The sequence below is a fragment of the Tiliqua scincoides genome, chromosome 3, assembly GCF_035046505.1.
Source record: "Tiliqua scincoides isolate rTilSci1 chromosome 3, rTilSci1.hap2, whole genome shotgun sequence".
Taxonomy (NCBI): Eukaryota; Metazoa; Chordata; class Lepidosauria; order Squamata; family Scincidae; genus Tiliqua; species Tiliqua scincoides.
Window position 1 is genome coordinate 61968526 of NC_089823.1, and position 21181 is coordinate 61989706.

At 42.1% G+C, this 21181-nt stretch overlaps 1 protein-coding gene across 1 annotated transcript; it reads left to right on the plus strand.

The window, feature by feature from the left end:
• Positions 1-1122: 1122 nt before the first annotated feature.
• On the plus strand, positions 1123-19459 carry CHAF1B (chromatin assembly factor 1 subunit B). Its single transcript, XM_066621743.1, has 14 exons — positions 1123-1149; positions 3230-3360; positions 3994-4126; positions 5430-5547; positions 7007-7110; positions 10076-10172; positions 10572-10656; positions 11973-12066; positions 14040-14109; positions 14193-14284; positions 15189-15345; positions 17298-17717; positions 17993-18087; positions 18660-19459. The coding sequence occupies exons 2-14, from the start codon at positions 3235-3237 to the stop codon at positions 18752-18754; spliced, it is 1686 nt and encodes a 561-aa protein (XP_066477840.1). The 5' UTR covers positions 1123-1149; positions 3230-3234; the 3' UTR covers positions 18755-19459.
• Positions 19460-21181: the final 1722 nt, after the last annotated feature.

Below are 21181 nucleotides of genomic sequence, written 5' to 3' on the forward strand. Positions count from 1 at the left end.
GTCGACCCAACGTGCGGCGGCAGTAAAGAAGGCCAATTCTATGCTTGGGATCATTAGGAAGGGTATTGAGAACAAAACGGCTAGTATTATAATGCCATTGTACAAATCTATGGTAAGGCCACACCTGGAGTATTGTGTCCAGTTCTGGTCGCCACATCTCAAAAAAGACATAGTGGAAATGGAAAAGGTGCAAAAGAGAGCGACTAAGATGATTACGGGGCTGGGAAACCTTCCTTATGAGGAAAGGCTACGGCGTTTGGGCCTCTTCAGCCTAGAAAAGAGACGCCTGAGGGGGAACATGATTGAGACATACAAAATTATGCAGGGGGTGGACAGAATGGATAGGGAGATGCTCTTTACACTCTCACATAATACCAGAACCAGGGGACATCCACTAAAATTGAGGGTTGGGCGGGTTAGGACAGACAAAAGAAAATATTTCTTTACTCAGCGTGTGGTTGGTCTGTGGAACTCCTTGCCACAGGATGTGGTGCTGGAGTCTAGCCTAGACGCCTTTAAAAGGGGATTGGACAAGTTTCTGGAGGAAAAATCCATTATGGGGTACAAGCCATGATGTGTATGCGCAACCTCCTGATTGTAGAAATGGGTTATGTCAGAATGCCAGATGCAAGGGAGGGCACCAGGATGCAGGTCTCTTGTTATCAGGTGTGCTCCCTGGGGCGTTTGGTGGGCCGCTGTGAGATACAGGAAGCTGGACTAGATGGGCCTGTGGCCTGATCCAGTGGAGCTGTTCTTATGTTCTTATGTAGGGAGCCTCAGCAGGGTGGGCAAGCGGCCCCTCACTTCGGAGCCATTCCCGGAGTTTTGCTCCCCCCGCCGGGAATGGCTCCGAAGGGAGGGGCCGCTTGCCCACCCTGCTGAGGCTCCCTGCCAGCCTGAGCGCTCCGCCCCCCTCCAGCTACGCCACCGGGACTGAACCAGGAGGAAGAACAAAGAGGCCAGCAAACGACAGCCACGCTCGGAAAGCAGCAGGAGAATAGAGGCAGAGACGGGATTCGTCCACTAGGTGGCGCCCTTGGCGCTCTGCTGACCAAGCAAGCCCGCCAGTGATAGGCTCCTGGCGGAGGCCAAGCGCGCAGACGCGCGCGCGGGAACCGGGAATTGGGTTTGAGCTGCCAACTTGTCCAGGTCTCGGTTCTTCTTGCAAGTAAGAGGGGAGGCTGGCAGGGCGCGCGCGCTCAGGCAGAGCCCAGGGAGGGGGGCACGCAAAGGAGAAAGTCCAGGTAGGAGGGAGGGAAGGCAGGCTTCATATGGGGCTAGGCTGGGGTGGGGGGACCCCTGTGGGGCTCCTCCTTTCCTCCCTCCCTGTAGTGCTGCATGCAGAGGTGGCCCTCCTCTGCTTCCCTTCCACACTGCTTTGCAGGGAGCAGAGGGAGGCTCACCGCATACACGTGTATGGAGTTTGTTTTCTCATTGCATGGGAAACGCGTGTCCTGGAGTGCAGCTGTGTGGGTGCAGTATACTTAAGTGTGCTTGATGGCAGCCCCTGTGAATGGCAACTCATCTCTAAACGGTCTCTTCCAGTTTCCCACTGCACATAATGAGAGAAAAAATATTTCTGTACCCAGCATGTATACTCTGTGGAACTCCTTGCCACAGGATGTGGGGGTGGCACCTGGCCTAGATGCTTTTAAAAGGGGAGATTCCTGGAGGAATAAGTCCATCATGGGTTACAAGGCAGGGTGTGTATGTGCAACCTCCCGATTTTGGAAGTAGGCCACCCCAGAATGCCAGATGCAAGAGAGGGCACCAGGATGCAGTGTGGTCTTGTGTACTCCCTGATGCATCTGGTGGGCTACTGTGAGATACAGGAAGCTGAACTAGTTGGATCTATGGCCTGACCTAGTGGGCTCGTCTTATATTCTTATGACATGCCAGATGCGAGGGAGGGCAACAGGATGCAGGTCTCTTGTGGTCTTGTGTGCTCCCTAAGGCATCTGGTGGGCCACTGTGAGATACAGGAAGCTGGTCTAGGTGGGCCTTTGGCCTGATCCAGCAGGGCTTTTCTTAGGTTCTTATGTAAGTGTGTGCAGAGAGGTGATAGGTTGTAATAGGAGTGTTGAGCTGAGCTGTAATGGTGAAGAGATGGATGGGGTTGAGTGACAGGTAAGGGGCCTGCCAATGTAGCGTAACTGACAAAGTATGTGATGTACTAATGAAAGTGCCACTTAGTATGATTGTAATTCCAAATTCAGCTATGTACTGTATTGTACAAAGACAATTCAGTATTGTCTTTGGTATGTGTTTCCTCTAGTTCCAAAGAAACTTTCTCAGTTGTTTATTTCCGTTGTTGTTTTTGCATTCTTTATGTAGTTAGGTTGCAACCATGGGCATGCTTACCCAAGCATAGGCCCTGAGGAACACAGCTGACTGACTTCTAAGTAGTTATGAATAGGAGCACGCTGTTCATATATTGTTGAAACTTTGTGCTAAAGGCCCCTTGCCTTTATTTTGAGGGATGATTTCAACTATCAGTGAGAACTTTGACATGTAAACCACGTATTTTGTTAATTAAGTTTTTTATGCCTTTGGAAACAAAAATAGATGTTTTATGAGTGTTCAGAATACCTCCCTGAGTAGTAATAATTAAAACAAAGAAAATAATCCCTCTATCATTTTCTTCTGTTTGTTCGTCAGGAGCTGCGTCGTAGTATATGCATGCATGGAGAGGAAAGGACAGGACTGACTGGCCTTTAGAAAAATATACAAAAAGCATATAGTTCTACCATGCTATAATTTAATGTCACTGAAGTATTGTAACTATATCAATTTATATCTATATACAATTATACAGGTAGTATTATATCAATATGATATCTCTTAAGATATTATATTCAGTTGTAAAACAGTTCCTCAGGGCTTAACAGAATATAAATTGAGGAATTGTTTACTGTACTACCAGGTACAGCAGCATTCCTCGCCACTGTGCTGCTCCCCCCCCCAAGGTACTGTCCCTCCCACACCTGCTGCTTCCCCCCCCAGATGGCAGATACCTAGGGGTGGCATTTGCTGCCCCTGTACCTGGTGCCTCCCTCCTGGAGGCGCTCTGAGGACCAGGGAAAATAAACTGTATACAGATAAACAGTTCAGTAATACAGTACAGATTCATAGTAGTTTTATGAAAATTACTTTATTATTGACAGTGATGTATTAACTTTGAATTTCATCATAATAAAAGGCAAATTCCTCAAAATTCTGTTTATTTTAGAAAGAATGAAGGTAATCACTTGTGAAATTGCATGGCACAATAAAGAGCCCGTGTACAGCTTAGACTTCCAACATGGAACTGATGGAAAAATTAATCGATTGGCCTCTGCAGGAGTGGACACTGCTGTTCGTGTGAGTTACAGACATTAATCTATGATGATATGGCTGAGGCTGCAAGTTATTTTCTATACAATGGATTTCTGTAAAAGTTTGTCTATGGCACAGACAGATTGGTCTGACTTATTTTTATAGGCAAATCCAGTAAATTTTGATTATGAAACTACTGTATTCTTTTGTCTGTGTAACTTTGTCAGCTATAGATATAAAAATCATTGTAGATGAGATCACTGCACTTGAAAGTGAACGTCTAAGGACCCAATCCTATCCAACTTTCTAGCACTGGTGCAGCCACAATGCAGCCCTGAGGTAAGGGAACAAATGTTTCCATATCTTGAGGAGGCCTGTGTGACTGCCTCCTTACCACAGGTTGCAGTGCATGCTCCATTATCATGGCTACACTGGCACTGGAAAATTGGATAGGACTGGGCCCTAAGTTATTACAAATGGGGTTCTGTTTAAGAAAGAATTGATGTGCGTAGTGTTGTAAAATTGGTTTTCTGAAGTTAATAGCTATATGCAGTGAATCATGTACACAATTATGGGTTTTTAAGTATCATTGGAATAGTGAAGGTCAACTGCCTGCAGTTTCTCAAAATTTCCAAGAATGCTTATGTATTTTCTACCATTGCAATCTTTTATAACTAGATATGGAAAGTAGAAAAAGGACCAGATGGGAAAGCAATTGTGGAATTCTTGTCCAATCTAGCTCGTCATACCAAAGCTGTAAATGTTGTCCGTTTTGCTCCCAGTGGTGAGATTCTAGCATCTGGAGGAGATGGTAATTATGTATTAAATCTGAATTCTTGAACTGACCGTGCATATTTCCTCTATATTATGGGTTCCCAACCCATGGTCGGGTTTGCTAGACCTTGCTAGGTGGTCTGCGATGGTCTCTGGAAAAAAACAACAAAGAGCCTTTGCAGACCAACTTTCTTGTTAGCAGTTCCCCATTCAGCACCAGGAGAGAGGCTTTTCCTCCAAAGCAAAAGCCCAGCTGGGGGATGAGCGGCAGAGGTGGAGACAAGTCTCTGCACTTCCTTCCTTTTTTCCAGGACTTTTCAAACTGGGGTGTTGTGATGCCACAGCCTGTGGGCCCTGGCCTCTGCCCCCTTAAGGTGAAAGACATAATTCCATTGCAATCCCTCAAGACTTAGCTTAAATTATTCAATTGTAGTATAATCTCTTCAGTGTAAAAGTTTGATGACCACAGGTCAACCAAGAACTAAAATTGTAAAGAGGAAAAAAAGAAAAGGTCTGTGTAGAGATTTGCAGTCTAGGAGTTGTATCCTAAAGAGTGCAGGCAGAAGCAAACATGTCTGCTAACCCCTTGTCACAGCTGCTCTCTACACCTGCTGAAAATGTGCTGGGGGGGATTGGTCTTGTGTCATTCCCCCCTCCCTTGCCGAGCAGGACTTGATGGTAGTTCATTGAGTGGCAGTATCAAGGGGCTATCATCATTCTTCATGGAAATCATTCTTCTCCCATATGTAAATAGAGGTGCTTCCTGTTTGCAGAAGAAAAGCTACAGGTACAAGCCTAATTGCTTAGTTCTGCTGTTATAGTTAAAATACAATACAATCTAGGATTATTCTTGTATTTTAAAGTTAAATATTCTGTGGGGCTATTGTGTGCTGTGTAATGCTATCATGATAAAATAATGGATAGACCAGTGTTTCTCAAACTGTGGGTTGGGACCCATTAGGTGGGTCGCAAGCCAATTTCAGGTGGGTCCCCATTCAATATTTTATTTTTAGTATATTAGACTTGATGCTACCTTGGTATGTGACTGCATTTGAGGAAATGTTACAGCTCTGTACTTTAAGCAGGCTACTGTGGATATGCCTTTAACAACAATAGTAAATGGGACTTACTCCTGGGTAAGTGTGGGTTAGGATTGCAGCCTAGGATTGTTAACATTTTTCCTGCTTGATGATGTCATTTCTGATCATGATATCACTTCTGGTGGTTCGAGACAGATTCTCATTCTAAAAAATGGGTCCCAGTGTTAAATGTTGGAGAACCACTGGGACAGACTCTTTAAGTTGCAAAACAAATATTTTCTTTGAATTTAATGTTTGTAGATGCTGTGATTTTGTTGTGGAAGTTGAATGACAACAAAGAACTAGAGCCAGTTGCTTTTCAGGATGATGATAACGACCAGCTGAACAAGGAAAACTGGATAGTAATTAAAACCTTAAGGTAAATCATCTTAACTTTTGGTTAATTTTAATTATTCCTCTGGCCAGAATCAGTTGCTTGTCCAGTGTTTGGGTTGTGAGAGCACTCCCCTCTTCCAGATTTCTTTTTCTTGCTGTCAGTTCTTATGCTATTATTCTATAGTGTTTTGACATCACACAGCCATTTATACTGTTGTAGACTATGAATCTTGTTGTATCACAAACTATTTAAATCAGGAAGCTGCTAGGGCAGAAGGGCATTCTGCAGGCTAATACAGGTTCCCACCTTATCAAGTTTGCTAATCATTCCCTATATTTCCACTATATAAAGTGGAGTCTCTGCATGTATATTCCAGGGGCCCAGCTGGTGGAGAATGTCTACAGTTAATAGAGACCTTCTTCCCTTTTGAAAAATAGCAGAGGAACAAAATGAACCACATGCACTCCTCTGAAAAGTGAGACCAGCTATGAGTTACGCATATGCATTTCAGCAGCAGATGACAATGTGCAGTTGCTAATAGTGGACTTGAGGAAGATGTATAGTTTATATTAGCTGAATGGAATGCGAGTGCAGTTCACTTCCTACTCAGTCAGCTAAAGGAACCACATGATTGGACAACTCTGGAGAAGTTGACATCATAGCTCAAGGGCTTGTGGACAGTAGTGGCAGCCTCAAAGTTCATCTCCATGACTGTTTCCTCTGGCTGAATTCTTTGTTAGCTATGAAGATGACTGTGTGTGCTCTCTTTCCCTTTCTGTTTCTAACTAACCACATGGCCCTTCCCACACCACTCCCAGCCATCTCCACTGGGCTGGGGACAGGAAGCAGACAGCTGTTGAAAAATGCCAAGTTTCTTGCATATTCAGAAAGTCCAGTGACACTTTGCAACTATTTTCATATCACCCCAGCCCAGGTAGACAGGTGGGGAAGCCAGGGAAGGAAGATGCCTTGGTTCTAGTGTTAAATACACAAGTGATTAATCTGTTAAACTTTAATTGTAGCTGTTGACACACTTCTTTAAAAAGAAGACATTGTCTTAAATTTTATAATGGCAGTAAACGTTTCTCTTAGCAGCATTCCCTATGTGTTTTTAAGGGGTAATTGCTAACTCTCCTTACACAAGTGATTTTTCCACAACCTCTACTAGCTGAGGAAAAAGGCTATGGTAGCTGCTGAACGTCTCCCCTGCTACAACAGTACTAGGTTTCTCCAATGGGTAAAGTACTTTGGTATGGGAGCTCTAGAGATAAGTGTGCAGTGGGGCTGGAGTACTTCACTTGGAGCAATTCTACTCACTGCAAAGTCACTAAGCAACCACAATGATAGTTTAAAGTCTTATCTGCTTGCTGGATGGCTTTATACTGTAATAATGGGCAGAACTCAGATGGTTAGGGAAGCATCACCAGTGTTGTGCCTTTATATTTATTCATAACTGCCTTCTACTAACTAGAGAGTCACTCTCTGCTATGCTTGATTCTAGAGGTCACTTAGAAGATGTGTATGACATTTGCTGGACCCCTGATGGAAATTACATGGCTTCTGCTTCAGTTGACAATACAGCTATAATGTGGGATGTCAGCAAAGGTAATTACTAAGCTATTGTTCATGCATCCTTTTCTCCATTTGCTAAGCTTCTCTAGTTTCAGACCTTAGGACAGTGATGGCTAACCTTTTAGAGACTGAGTGCCCAAAATGCAACCCAAAACCCACTTATTTATCACAAAGTGCCAACACAGCAATTTAACCTGAATATTGAGGTTTTAGTTTAGAAAAAACAACTCGTACATTAACATCTTTTACCCACAATTATTCGTAACCCTTAATGAACTTTTCCTCTAGAAATTTGTCCAATCCCTTCTTAAAGGCATCTAGGCAAGTTGTCATCACTGCTTCCTGTGGCAAAGAGTTCCACAGACTAATTACATGCTGAGCAAAGAACTATTGTCAGGGAGGGGGTGGCTGCAAGACCTTGCCACTGTTCATTTTCTTAAACAAGAAAATATATTTTAAAAAAAAGACCCACCCACAGAAGTGGGCTCTAAGGCTGCAATCCCAGCCACTCTTTCCTAGGAGTAAGCCTCATTGACTCTAATGGGGCTTACTTCTGAGTAGACATGCACAGGAGCAGGCTCTAAGGCTGCAATCCCAGCCACTCTTTCCTAGGAGTAAGCCTCATTGACTCTAATGGGTCTTACTTCTGAGTAGACATGCACAGGAGCGGGCTCCAATCCCAGGCACTCTTTCCTTGGAGTAAGCCTCATTGACTCTAATGGGGCTTACTTCTGAGTAGACATGCACAGGAGCAGGCTCTAAGGCTGCAATCCCAGCCACTCTTTCCTAGGAGTAAGCCTCATTGACTTTAATGGGGCTTACTTCTGAGTAGACATGCACAGGAGTGGGCTCCAAGGCTGCAATCCCAGCCACTCTTTACTCAGAAGTAAGCCCCATTAGAGTGGATGAGGCTTACTCCCAGGAGACACGCACAGGAGCAGACTCCAATCCCAGGCACCCTTTCCTGGGAGTAAGCCTCATCCATTGTAATGGGGCTTACTTCTGAGTAGACATGCATAGGAGTGGGCTCTCAGGCTGCAATCCCAGCCATGCTTTCCTGGGAGCAAGCCCCAATGACTTTAATGAGACTGACTCCTGAGTAGACATGCATAGGACTGGGCTCTTAAAGTAGGAGCAACCCCCCCCCCACCCTTTTGACTAGGGCTGCAATCCTACCTTCACTTTCCTGGGAGTAAGCCCCACTGACTACAGTGAATTTACTTCTGAGTAGACATGCAATCCTACTGAGTAGATAGTGGGATTGGGCTCTGAGGCTGCAATCCCAGCCACGCTTTCCTTGGAACAAGCCCCAAGCAGCAGCAGCAGCTTTGCTGAGCCCGCCTGACAGGCTGGCTTCCTGTGAGCCTTCCGCCTTACCCCAGACAGGGGAGGGAGGAAGTGCTCCCATTGGGCTGCTGGGAGTGACTCCTCACCGGGGGCCTGGCTCTTCCCCCTGCTGTCTGTTCCTCCCCCCCCAGTTGGCCTCACCCCTCCCTCCTTTACCCCGGGCGGCAAGCAGAGGCTTGCGCCTGGCAGTTGGGGGATGACTTCGAGTGCCCACCAACAACGGTCCACGTGCCCTCTGTGGCACATGTGCCATAGGTTAGCCATCACTGCCTTAGGACATCCTGTGCCTGATGATTTTTTTCTTAAGGGGTGTGTGCTGCTGAACATTCATCTAGACCAGGGGTGGGCAAACTTTCAATTTTAGAAATCCTGTATCTTTAACAATTGTATAGAAGAGGGAATTACAGCAGGTGCAGCTTATCTCACAGTTGACAATCTGAATGTGCTGAAATTCTCTCTCCTACACAATTGTTGAAGGTCCAGGATCCCTAAAGTTGAAAGTTTGCCCATCCCTGACAATTCATATTCTCCCTTTTCTGCCCAATAAGATGTGCTCAACGTGACTTAGAATATCATGTCATCTAGTTTCAAGGAGATCCAAAAAGCAGTTGCAGTGGGGGAGGAAAATGCAGTGACCTTTCATTTTAAAAGTACTTTTGCACCATGTGGACCTGGCGTGGAAAGCAGTGATCCAATTCATTACCAGAGTGATTCAGTGTATAGAGAATGGAACTAGGACTGGAGTGGCCCAAGAGTGAAGCAACCTTGTGGCTCACATTGAGCAGCAAGCTGCAGCAAGCACCAAAATAAACTCAGTGTGCTTTTCAGACTGATCTACGGATCCTGCCTCCATGGAGCCTGCCACAGACAGAACAGCTCTGATTTGCTTCAGAACAGCTCTGATTTGATTTTAAGTAGAAGGCAGTGAGCCTGCTCCTATCTCCGCTTAACTTTTTCCTTCATTGCAGTTCCTTTAAATAAAGCAGGAAGTCAGGATGCATGTCCTGTTATTTTTAAATACAAAGAAGAAGAAAGGTGAGGGTGTAGGGGCAGGCTGTGGAGGAAGCATCTCTGCCACCACTGGACTAGGAGCTTGGAAACTTGAATCTAAGTTCCACTTCTGCTATTTTACTCATTTTGTGGCTTTAGCACCAGATTCCATGTGATCTTTAAAGCATTATCTGCTGTCATGGGTAGAGTATTTCCTATAATATAGGATTACAACCTTACTGAACAAAATGGGCTTACTTCTGAGTAAATATTTGAACACCCCTAGTCTTGGGCTTAGTTTTCTTTAGTCTGTTGCAGCTAGATAAGGCCCTACAGATCAGAACTGTAGAGGGTTGCTACAGTCCCAGTCCAAACCAAAGCCTGAAAATAAGCCAAGATATGAAACAGGGATTTGGTTCATGGCAAATTGTGGCTTGCTTTAAAACAGAATCAAAAGTGAAAACATTCCTCCACAAAAAGGGGGGGGAATACTTATCCCTAAGGCTCAAGGATCTCTCATGGAACCAGGACTAACCTATGATTTCCATGTGATATCTGAACTGGGCCATTAAGCCCTGATCATGTTAGAGCAGCTTCAGAAATCATTTTGATGGTGATTTTGTCATTTTGAAAAGAAATTAATTCTTAGTATTGCTTCTAGGGCAAAAGGTTTCCATTTTTAATGAACATAAAAGTTATGTGCAAGGAGTAACGTGGGACCCTATAGGACAGTACATTGCAACTCTTAGTTGCGATAGGTGAGTTACAATTACTTGGAAGTTAAATATGCCAATGGAATCTTTTGATAGTGCTGTTTTCTATAGTGTTTAAAATTCTTATTTAAATATTCAAATGTTATCCTTCAGTGATGGACTATTTTAGTTGTTTTACATACCTTTTTCCTTTAAAATTTCCTTTAAATGTTACTTCATGTTCACCTTTTTTATAGACAAAACTGATATGAATAATTTCACCCACACTGGTGCTGTAGTGTTTGTCTTGTTTGCTATCCTGTAGCTTAAAAAAAAATCAGTCTTTTTCAAAAAGAAATACTGCCTAGAACCAGAATATTGACTTAAGAATGAAGAGGCTAGAAAACACTGCAACACACGAAGAGGAAGATGTACATTAACAACTTTTTTTTCTTAAACATGTAGGATATTGAGAGTATATAACACACAGACCAAACGGGTGGCATTTAATGTTACCAAAATGCCTTCAGGAGGAGGATCTGAAGGAGAGGTCAGTAACTAACTTGTTTCTTTAATGGGTGTCTCAAAACAAAATTCTGGTAGTAAAAAATCATAGCAGAATTGCTATCACTTCAGTTCTAGTAACTGTCATGCTTTCTTCATTGCAGAGTCATACTGTTCTGCGGCACAAGGTAGCTCTTGCCATGGGCGCAAACTGAAGGGTGGGTGCAAGAAGATGCACTCCAATTGCTTCCCAACTCAAGAAGCAATTAAAGCGCATGCACCTTTCAGCAGCCAGTTGGGCGAAATGGCCTGGCCAACTGCTGAGCGTGCCCTCATGCTCCAACGGCTTCCTGGCTGGGGAAGTTGTTGGAGCGCCTGTATCCTCTCAGCAGCTAGTCAGGCAAAATCACCTGGCCAGCTGTGGAGCAAGCGATTGCACTCCAACGGCTTCCCAACTGGGGAAGTCGTTGAAGCGCATGCACCCTAATGATGTCATGACGCTGTGCAGTGTCATGACGTTACCGCATTGTCCTGGGCACCAAAAGCCCTCAGTATGCCTCTACTTCATTGGAAATGTTACATACTGGGGTTTGATTTTTACCCTTCCTTCAACCTCAGCAGGTAGTGTCTGCCAATACTTCATTTTGCTCTTCCTGTCTGCAGATGCAGATGGGAGAAAGGAATAGGAAGACTGTAAAGGGGGAGAATTTGTTCAAATTCTGAGCCTCATCCTCTTGCATGGTGCATTTTTTATTTCTGATTTGGATTGTGCTAATAACCTTTCAGCACAACCCCTTTCTATTTCCATGCATCTCAATTTTTGGAGCTAACACACAAGGATTTTTTTTAAGCCCTCTTTCCATTTTTCCTCATTTTGTGGCTGGAATCATTACTTAACAATAGAAGGACAGGGCAGGCCTTGTATGAATTGATATAAGAAGGAAAATCTCTGTGAGGCACGTTTGTCATTCAGGATTACATCACACATAACTTTCCTACAAGAACATAATCAGTGAGCTCCTAGCTTGAAAAAACACTTATGCCACGTTATAAAGCTTAATTAGCTGAAACAACTGGAAAGGGAATGCAAAAAACAAATAAGTTTGGTCTTTCACGACTGTTTTAAGTGAACTGTTTGACTCACTAGTGCAACTCTGAGACACATGGGGATATTCATGGAAATATAATGACTTTAAAAGCAGAAAATGGTACTGAGTAGCACTGCGCAACAGTAGGAAGTTGGAGAAATTACTAAGAGGGCAGGCAGGTCTTAATAAACAGATTTTCAAATTGATATCCACATTAGCTGCTTGTACTGTAATTAGAAATAACTGCAGTGTTGTAACTTGTCAAATATTTCAGGTGAAAAGTTACCGGATGTTTCATGATGACAGCATGAAGTCATTCTTTCGGAGACTGACTTTTACACCTGATGGTTCTCTGCTTCTTGCCCCTGGTATGTGCAGATATTTTTACTATTTATAAAATTATTATTTATTTTAAAAATTATGGTCTATGTAGCTAAATAAATGATTCCTTACCCCCAAAGGACTCTCAGTCTTAAAAAATATGCAGAAAAACTGCCAGCAAACAACTGGTTCAAAAGATGTTGTGCTAGGGTAAACAGGCTCTTCTCTGCTAAATATAGGAGCACCACTTTCTAAAAGTACCACCTTGTCCAGTTAGCAGAGTTCCTCCACAGTTGTCTGCTTTTGAGGATTAAACATTTAAAGGATTGTACCTATATGTATATATTTTAGTGTATTTTTCCTTTGAATTTTGAACAAAATTCTTTCAATGAAATACCCTAAGACAAATCAAAACGTGTGTGTGTGTATAAAATTTTTAAAAATGGATCTGTAAACCCCTTGACTTCATGTGTAACTGCTTTAAAAGAACACTTACCAAGCCATGTGGTTAGACAGATCACTTTTTGTAACTTGCATAGGGAAAACTGTTCAATTTGTTCATCTTGCAATAGAAATATTGTTGCTGGTAGCACCTTAAAGACTAACCGATTTTTCACCATAAGCTTTCACTGACTACAGTTACTTCATGAAACGAAATCCTCAAGGAGTGGTATGCATACATTCATGGGGATAAATGGGGAAGAAAGGTATTGAAAGGTCAGGCCAGAGAGCTATTGAATGGAGAGGGTAAAATCAGTTAAACAGTACTTCTTTATGAGCTTCTTTTGGTACCTTTTATGTACTTTTTTTTACTTCAAATTCTTATGTGAAGTAAAATGATGGCTCACATTAACATTAATAATTGAAACATTGGGGAGGAAGAGAGTTACTTATTCACTCCTTTGTAGCTTATGGTCTGCAAGAGAAGAATGTGCCAGTACTGTATCCAACCAGTGTCAGACTTCCAAATCCCTATTTATCACTTGAATAAGTGATACCATCTCATTTGAGTCTTTCTCCTTCTTATATGTTGAAAGCAGAACAGTTGGAGACTAAATTTTTTAAAGATGGCAGTTTTATATAAGTAAGGCAAAGATCCTCATAAGAGATGGTACAAAGTCTAAATTCAGGGAACTGTTTCTTATTAAAGTTCCTATATTTATACTTGCATCCATGAAAAGTCAACATCTTGGAGTCAGTTCATTACTCATTCACTGACTTGCATTAGTTGCAACACATTTTATTTGGAAATAAATCCTACTGAATTTGGTAGGATTTACTGCAAAGTAAGGGTGCGTAGGGCTTAATCACTTCCATTCCCAAACTAACAGCAGGTTTACTGTTCCACTCAGTACATTCCATTTCTAATTTTGTTTGCAAAATATAGGTAGCGTGTTCCCAAACTTCCTTGGAAGATTGCTTCTTATTCTAGTAGCTGTTTGTTATATCTGGAGTTCTTCCAGTTTTAGCAGTTTTTGATGAGCCTGTTTTTTGGAGTTGGAGTCCAAAGTTAGTTTTGCCCCTTCTAATACTAAGTACACAGCGTAATATTAATAACTCTCATATAAGCCTTGTTGGTGAGCTAGATTTGGCCAACATGCCAGGCACATTTAATACTAATTTAGTTTACCGTGTACAAATGTATACAGTTCTGTCAACACCTTCACATTAGTATTTCAGACTCTGTGCAGGAAATGAAAAGTGCAAGAAGTGCACTGCCCTTCATGGTCTCTCTATTCCTGAACTACTTGAATATTTGTAATTAAGACAAAAACACAAACTGATATGTTTGTGATGTGCAATGCTGCTGTAATATTTGACATTGTTCATTTTCACGCTCCTAACTACATTCCTGAGGACTGAAGTCTCAGTGTAAGTTTTTGGAACACTGTAATTGTGATACAGGAGAATGCAAAGGTTTGGTTCATATTAGGTTTTGGGATTTTTTAGTTTAGCAATAGCTTGAATGAAGAACTAAGTGGAAAAAACTAACATTTTGGCATTACTTTAACTTTCTCAGCAGGCTGTGTGGAATCAGGAGAAAATGTAACAAATACTACATATGTTTTTTCCAGAAAAAATCTGAAAAGGTAGGGATTTGGGGATATACATTTGTCCATATTTTAAAATGCATATTACAAATTCTGTTTTCTAAACAGAAATTTCTTATTAGGCCCATAGCTCATCTACCTTGTCCTGGAAAGGCAACCCTAGCTGTTCGCTGTTGCCCAGCCTACTTTGAACTGAGACCGGTGCTTAATGAAGGTATGGAAAATCCTTTGGAGAACGCATTAGATCTCAGATTAAATATTGAAAGAGAAATCTGTGTCCTGGCCCTTTTTAAAAATCTTTGCCTCCTAACAATACATTGAAGTCGCATAGTATTATTGTATTGGCAACCTTCAGTCTCGAAAGACTATGGTATCGCGCTCTGAAAGGTGGTTCTGGCACAGCGTCTAGTGTGGCTGAAAAGGCCAATCCGGGAGTGACAATCCCTTCCACACCGGGAGCAAGTGCAGTCTGTCCCTGGTCTGTCTCCCTGGCTATGGGCCTTCCTTCTTTGCCTCTTAGCCTCAGACTGTTGGCAAAGTGTCTCTTCAAACTGGGAAAGGCCATGCTGCACAGCCTGCCTCCAAGCGGGCCGCTCAGAGGCCAGGGTTTCCCACTTGTTGAGGTCCATCCCTAAGGCATTCAGATCCCTCTTGCAGATGTCGCATAGTATGACAAAAAGAATTTCCTGATTCTCTGAGGCTGCACCCTTTTGCCTCTTTTCCTGGGAATAAGCTTTTTTTGAACATAGTAGGACTTACTTCCAGTAGGCTTGTGTTGAAATTCTGTAATACAATGATACAGGGAAGAAATATTCTTTTTAGTAGATAATGCTACAGAATATTTTAACAAGTTGGTAACAGGAGAAATATAAAATCTCCAGCTTGGTATTAAAGCACTACTTGAAATGTTACTTCTAGTCTGCATCAACCTACCTTGAAAATTCATATAGCACAGGTTCAAGATCAAAGTGATAGTGAAGCTTACACACACACTCCTTGCATTTAATTTAGGCCTCTTTGATCAGATTCTAAACTGCAGAATAGAAAATAATATGGTTGTAAAAGTTTTCTAGTCTGAATGGGAGATGTTTTTCATGTGTTAACTCTTTATATTTTAGAAGAAGCTTCCCGGAAGACTGGTCTAATAAATCTGCCCTATCGGTTGGTGTTTGCAGTTGCTTCTGAAGATTCTGTGCTTTTCTATGACACACAGCAATCTTTTCCTTTTGGTTATGTATCTAATATACATTACCATACTTTGAGTGACATTTCGTGGTAGGTAATTCAGATTACCTGGTTTCTGGTAATTCAGAAATGGTTTGTTCTTCTGTATACTGGCACTAATAATAAAACTTAGCATTTGTATAATGATTTTTGAATGTGCAAAGCATTTCACATGTATCATCTTTGTAATCTTTACTACAACCCTGTTTAACCCATTTCTGCCCTGCCCACAGGTGTACACATTTGATCCCTGTTATGTATATGCAATGTTGGGTAGAAATGGCTTAAGTATCCTCATATTACAGCTGGCTGAGAGGGTGTTGCTTGCCTAAGGTCATATAGTGAGTTAAACTGGGGAAGTCTTAGACCCTAGCCTACACAAGCCTGTAATAGAGATTTTCATAGGTTGCATTCTTACACCTTAAAGCAGGGGTGCTCACACTTTTTTGGCTCGAGAGCTACTTTGAAACCCAGCAAGGCCCGGAGATCTACCAGGGGGGAAGGAAGTGTCTGACAGACACCCCCTTTGATGTATGGAGCCCCTGCTGGACCAGGTCAGAGGAGGCCCACCAAGTCCAGCTTTCTGTGCCCCACAGTGGCCCACCAGATGCTTCAGGAAGCACACGGGAGGCCTCTCCTCTCTCCCCACCCCACATACTGGGGATGAAACTGACATATTAACAGTTTGGAGAGACAGGGCTCCGCGATCTACTCATTTTGCCTCGCGATCTACCGGTAGATTGTGATCCACCTATTGAGCACCCCTGCCTTAAAGGATCTTGTAGAGCTTCTCCTTCCCAAGGAGAGAGAAATATGGAGTTCGATTTCATGGTTTGTTAAAGTGTTTATTCAATATTGGCAAGGCAGTATCTAATGTATACTGTATTTACTTTTGTACTTCACTAAACATTCCAGTGCCAGGAAAAACAATGTAGATATGAATCTGTGATGAACCTGAATTTCAATATTACTGCAAACTTTTTGTTTGCCATCATTTTTAATGTTTCAACCATTTTTAGTACTGCTCTGAAAATCATAATTTTGTCTGCAATTCTAACACCTATCTAATCCCAACAATGAGAAATTGCTGACCTAAATACAAACTTAAGCCTTTGGACTGCTGCTTAAACTTGTGGAAGTCTCTCTAATATCTACATCGTTTAGCATGATTTGTGATCTCTGAAGCTCCAAAATGCCTCATCATAGTAACAGAAGTTCTCATGGTAGATATAGCTCACACACTGTATCCATGTCAGCATACTTAATAGTGGGTGGAATCCTGCTTATTTTTGGCCCCAATCCTATCTGCCGCCAAAAGCGCCAGTGCACGGGAAACAAAAAGGTGTTCACTGCATCCTATAGTGGCAAGGAGCACTTGGGCAACCTGCAAGAGATAAATAAAAATATTTTCTACCTACCTTCTCATAGGTAGCAAGTGGCAATTGGCCTCTTCAGACATACACCACCTATTTTGGTAGCATATGTCCAAGGAAGAAAGAGGCAGGGAGGTTTGAAAAAAAGATGATAGGATCCAGCATGTGCCATTGCTGCCTCCTCCAGCACCTTCTCCTCCCTGCCCAGAAACACCCCAGATCCTTCCTCTCTCTCCACTGCCAGCCTACCTTGTGCCAAGAGATGGAGGCCTCACCCATGCAGCCACCAGTGACTGCTGTAGCAGCCTCATTGGACTCTCCAGAGCACACAACACCTGGCAGGATTGTTCTGCCAGCAGGGCCCAAAGGATAGGATTGGACTATTTGAGAAGCAGCTACAAATATTGTCTCGAGAACCTTTAAGTCAAAGCTGATTTTGGTCATTTTTAGTAACGAGAAGTTTGAGGTTTTTCAGCATAATTGGAATATGAACCAGGAACCCCATTCTGTTTACACTGAGTTCAGAAAGACTTCCAAGTAAATGGTATGTGCATATTTTGTATTACTGGAGAGTAATTAGGGTTATCTAAACACTGGTTGTTGTTTTTTTCTTGATTCTATAAACACAAGGTCTAGTGATGGGTCTTTCCTTGCTATTTCTTCTACGGATGGATATTGTTCTTTTGTGACTTTTGAAGACGATGAACTTGGAATACCACTGAAAGAGAAGCCAGTTTTAATCACCAGAACCCCTAATACAGCTGAGAAGAAAATGAAAAAGGGACAGACTCCCAGTCTTGTTTCACCAGTTCCCAAACCATTGGATGGCACTCCTCCTCATAGGACCATGGATTCAAGTAGCCCTACTGTGCAGTGCAAGACCCCAGTTGGCAGCAAAGATCTACCTTCAACACCTATTGGTGTTAGAAATATTCCACCATCTTTCTCAGAAGAGAGGAAATCCATGCAGTCATCAAGCCACAGTTCAAAAGGAAACCAACCCAGGAGGATTACACTAAATACCTTACAAGCATGGAGTAAAACGCCAAGGTAAAAGCAATAATATAGTTTCCAGGGAGGAAATAATCTGCCCTTCTCATAACTTTGACAAGGCCTTCTACAGGGGTAAAGCTGTTTTCTGGCAAATTTAGTTGTGAGAGCCCTTCCTTCAGTCCAGAATCTCTGAGGGGCCTGAGCCCCAGAAGTGCAGAAAAAAGCAAAGAAGGGTAGAGAAGATGTGACTCTGAGAAAAGCAAGAATAGGGAAAAGTTGTGATGGTTGTGAGTGAGGCTCTGATTTCAAAAGTTCTTATCTGTCTTGTTTAGGAGAGTTGCCTTGATTCCTCTAAAGGCAGATACTCCAGGTTTGGCATCTACAAATCTAGTCTCTACAGGTTCTTCCACAGAAACAATTCAACACGGTACAATTTATTTATTATTTTGAGATTTTTGTACAGTCAGGTAGATGTTATTGACTGTTTTGCTTTATCCAGAGATCAAGTTCTTCCCAATGACTTGGGATGCCTGGTTTTTGTCCTATTTTGCTTTTATAAATATTGTTGTTGATGATGATGATGATGATATTTTCACACAGTCAGGTAGATTTTATTGACTGGTTTGTTTTATTCAGACATTGAGACCTTCTCAAGTACCTGGGATGCCTGGTTGTTGTTATGAAGAATATTTATATATTTTCAACAAAAAAAGGTCATAAAATGGTTTAAAGATAAAATGAAAAAATGGTTTAAAAATGTAGGTGTCACACAAATGTTGTCTTAACTGGTGTGGCCTAAAACGTTCTGATACCTCCCACCCATGAAACCATGATTGCATTTTGGGATGCCAGGCTGTATGTGGACACTGTAATGAATGGGTCCCATGTAATTTTCATAGGTTTGGTGGGAAAATGCATTATGACTATGGAAGAATCTAGCTATCATCCCAGAACAAAAACCCAAGCAATATTTAACATGGATTTTCTTCAATATTTCAGAGACACCCTCACCACCTGAACACCCACCAGCATCTAAGCGTCTTAGAACTGATGAAGCTCCGATAGTTGAACTACCCGAGAATGAAAGCCGTTAAAGTGCTGAACTGCAATGGATTTTTTTTTTGCAATACACCCAGACTTGAGGTTGTCCGCATAGTATAGTTGCTACAACTAAGTCATCTGAAATGCAAATTGCTGCAAAAAAATCAGGAATCAAAATTGCATCCAACACTCTGGTTTGTGGGGCTATATTATCCTCTGCATCTAACATTCTAGATAAAAGAGTGTTTTCTGCATGATGGACCACAGATTTTGCAAGTTATAGAAGTATGAAAATGAGCACAATTTCAAGTCTTATGTTGATGATGCCTTAAAGTGGTAGGTTTTGCTGGAAGTCCTCATCTGGCAAATTAAAAGTTGCTCTTCAAAGACTGGATTGTATGTGCTTCATAATTTTAGCTTCACAAGGTTATTTGCACAGAGCTTTATTTAAAAAAAGCATTCCGAAATGCAAATATCTGAAAATCCAGGGCTTTTATCAGCGGACAATTGGGAAAAGTATGGTGAATTTTACAGCAGTTGATTTGAAATAAACTTCAAAAGTTTACACTTCTATACTTCACTATATTAAATGTAGCCATAGTACATTGAAAAGTCAAAGGTTTTTGTATGGTGCAAATAGTATAAATTGTCACATTGCCTTTCTGTATATGTGTGTTTCAGGCTTTCAAAAAGAGGTAATAGTAATGTTTAAGTGCATCATTTGTGAGAGTGTATGTCACTCATAATTATAGTATAATGTAGGTGCAGTGTGTAGAATAAAAAGCCTAACATTCATTTTAACCTTTCTGCCCATGTTTCTCTAATTCTGGTTTTACACATTTTTTTAAGCAGTATTTTTAAGGTGTCTGTGAAATAGAGAAAATTAAAATTAAAATGATGTCAAAGTATGAGAACATAAACTCAACAGAATACCTGTCTAGTGGGCAATTATACAATAGATGCAAATTCTGTTTTATTTAGAAATAGGCAGCCAGACTAACAAAGAATTAAAGTTGAAAGATCACAGCAGATAATTTGGATCAACGTATCTGGGCAATTCCTCAAAGCATAGCAAAGGTAACCACAGCCAAAAGACAGAGTTCCATAACACTTGAGGGACACAGTGTTTTTGAGGGACACAGGGATTTTTTTTTTAATAAATCACACACAGCCCAAGGGATTTCCTCTCATGTGAATGTGCCTATGAATATAGTCCAACGTCCCACTTCATGAATAGTAAGTGGCATGGAAGCAATTCTTTGGATGCCATGGATCACCACAGTTTTCCCCAAGACAATCCACAAGGGGTGTTTTCCAGAGACATGGAGAAAAACCACATGACAGTAACCTATGTAGGGCAAACCACAGTACCCAAATAGCTCATGCATGTAGCAGCCACAAAACATTTAATTTCAAGTAACCTTCACTTTTTTGTTTACTGCTAGTATAGAATGAGTTTTCATATGAAACTCATTTAGCTTTGATTGTCTTGACCAATCCAGCAAGGTCTCCAGAACAGGCCTATAAGCATCTTTTAGCCTGGTATCTTACCCCTTGCAAGCTCAATGTATTGGTACGGAGGAGCCAGGAATAATCATCTCCCCAACTGCATCTTCATCTTGGTTAGGAGGTATGATGAATCCCCACCGGAAGCTGAAATATACTTGCCAATTGGCTCACATACCTTTCTGCTTTGTTCCACTCCACCAGCCAGGGAGTGCCATGAACCACTCCAGCAAATGTAATATCTCCCAGCACAGAGGAAGCTGGGGCAATTCCATTCCAGCAGCCTGAGAACTTGATCTGTGAGTGAAAAGAGCTGGAATTTCATTTAGGACAGGTTCCACAGCTAGGGCAAATGTCTAAATAGCATGCATCATGTATTTTTCTGTCCATTTTGCAAAGCCCTCTCTTATTTTGCAAGGTCCTTTTTGACCCACCTTCCTTCTTTTGTTGTTCAAACTTAAAATAGAACTGTTCTGTTTTATCTTGTCTGCATGGTCCCTGGTTAGCAGGAAGGTCAGTGGGTTGTCACTTCTTGCTCTGCAGGTACTGCAAGGGATTCTAGTACGAACCCCTGGGGTTTAGAGTTCTCAGGGAGGGGGGTTTGGCCCAGATGGCCTCCCTCTGTCTGGTCTTATAGCCTAGGCTTGTGGTAGTGGGGAAATTCTATCAGTGCTTTTCCCCATTCAGCTGGTTGTCCAACAAAGGAAAATGAGGAGGAGGAAAGGAGTGAGTACACTTAATATTAGGCCCCACTTCCTAGGTCAGCCTGCATTCTCTTGGGAGTCCCCTCTTGTCTATGACTGTGGACTGTTCTCTAGACAAGTGATGTGTCCCTTCTTTGCTTCCTTTTCCCTTGTAGCAGCCAAACTGCATCTCCATTCCTGCCGATCCCTATCTATTGCTCCATGGAGACCTGTAGCATTCCTCTATCCCAATATTTCTCAAACTGTAGGTTGGGACCCACTAGGTGGGTT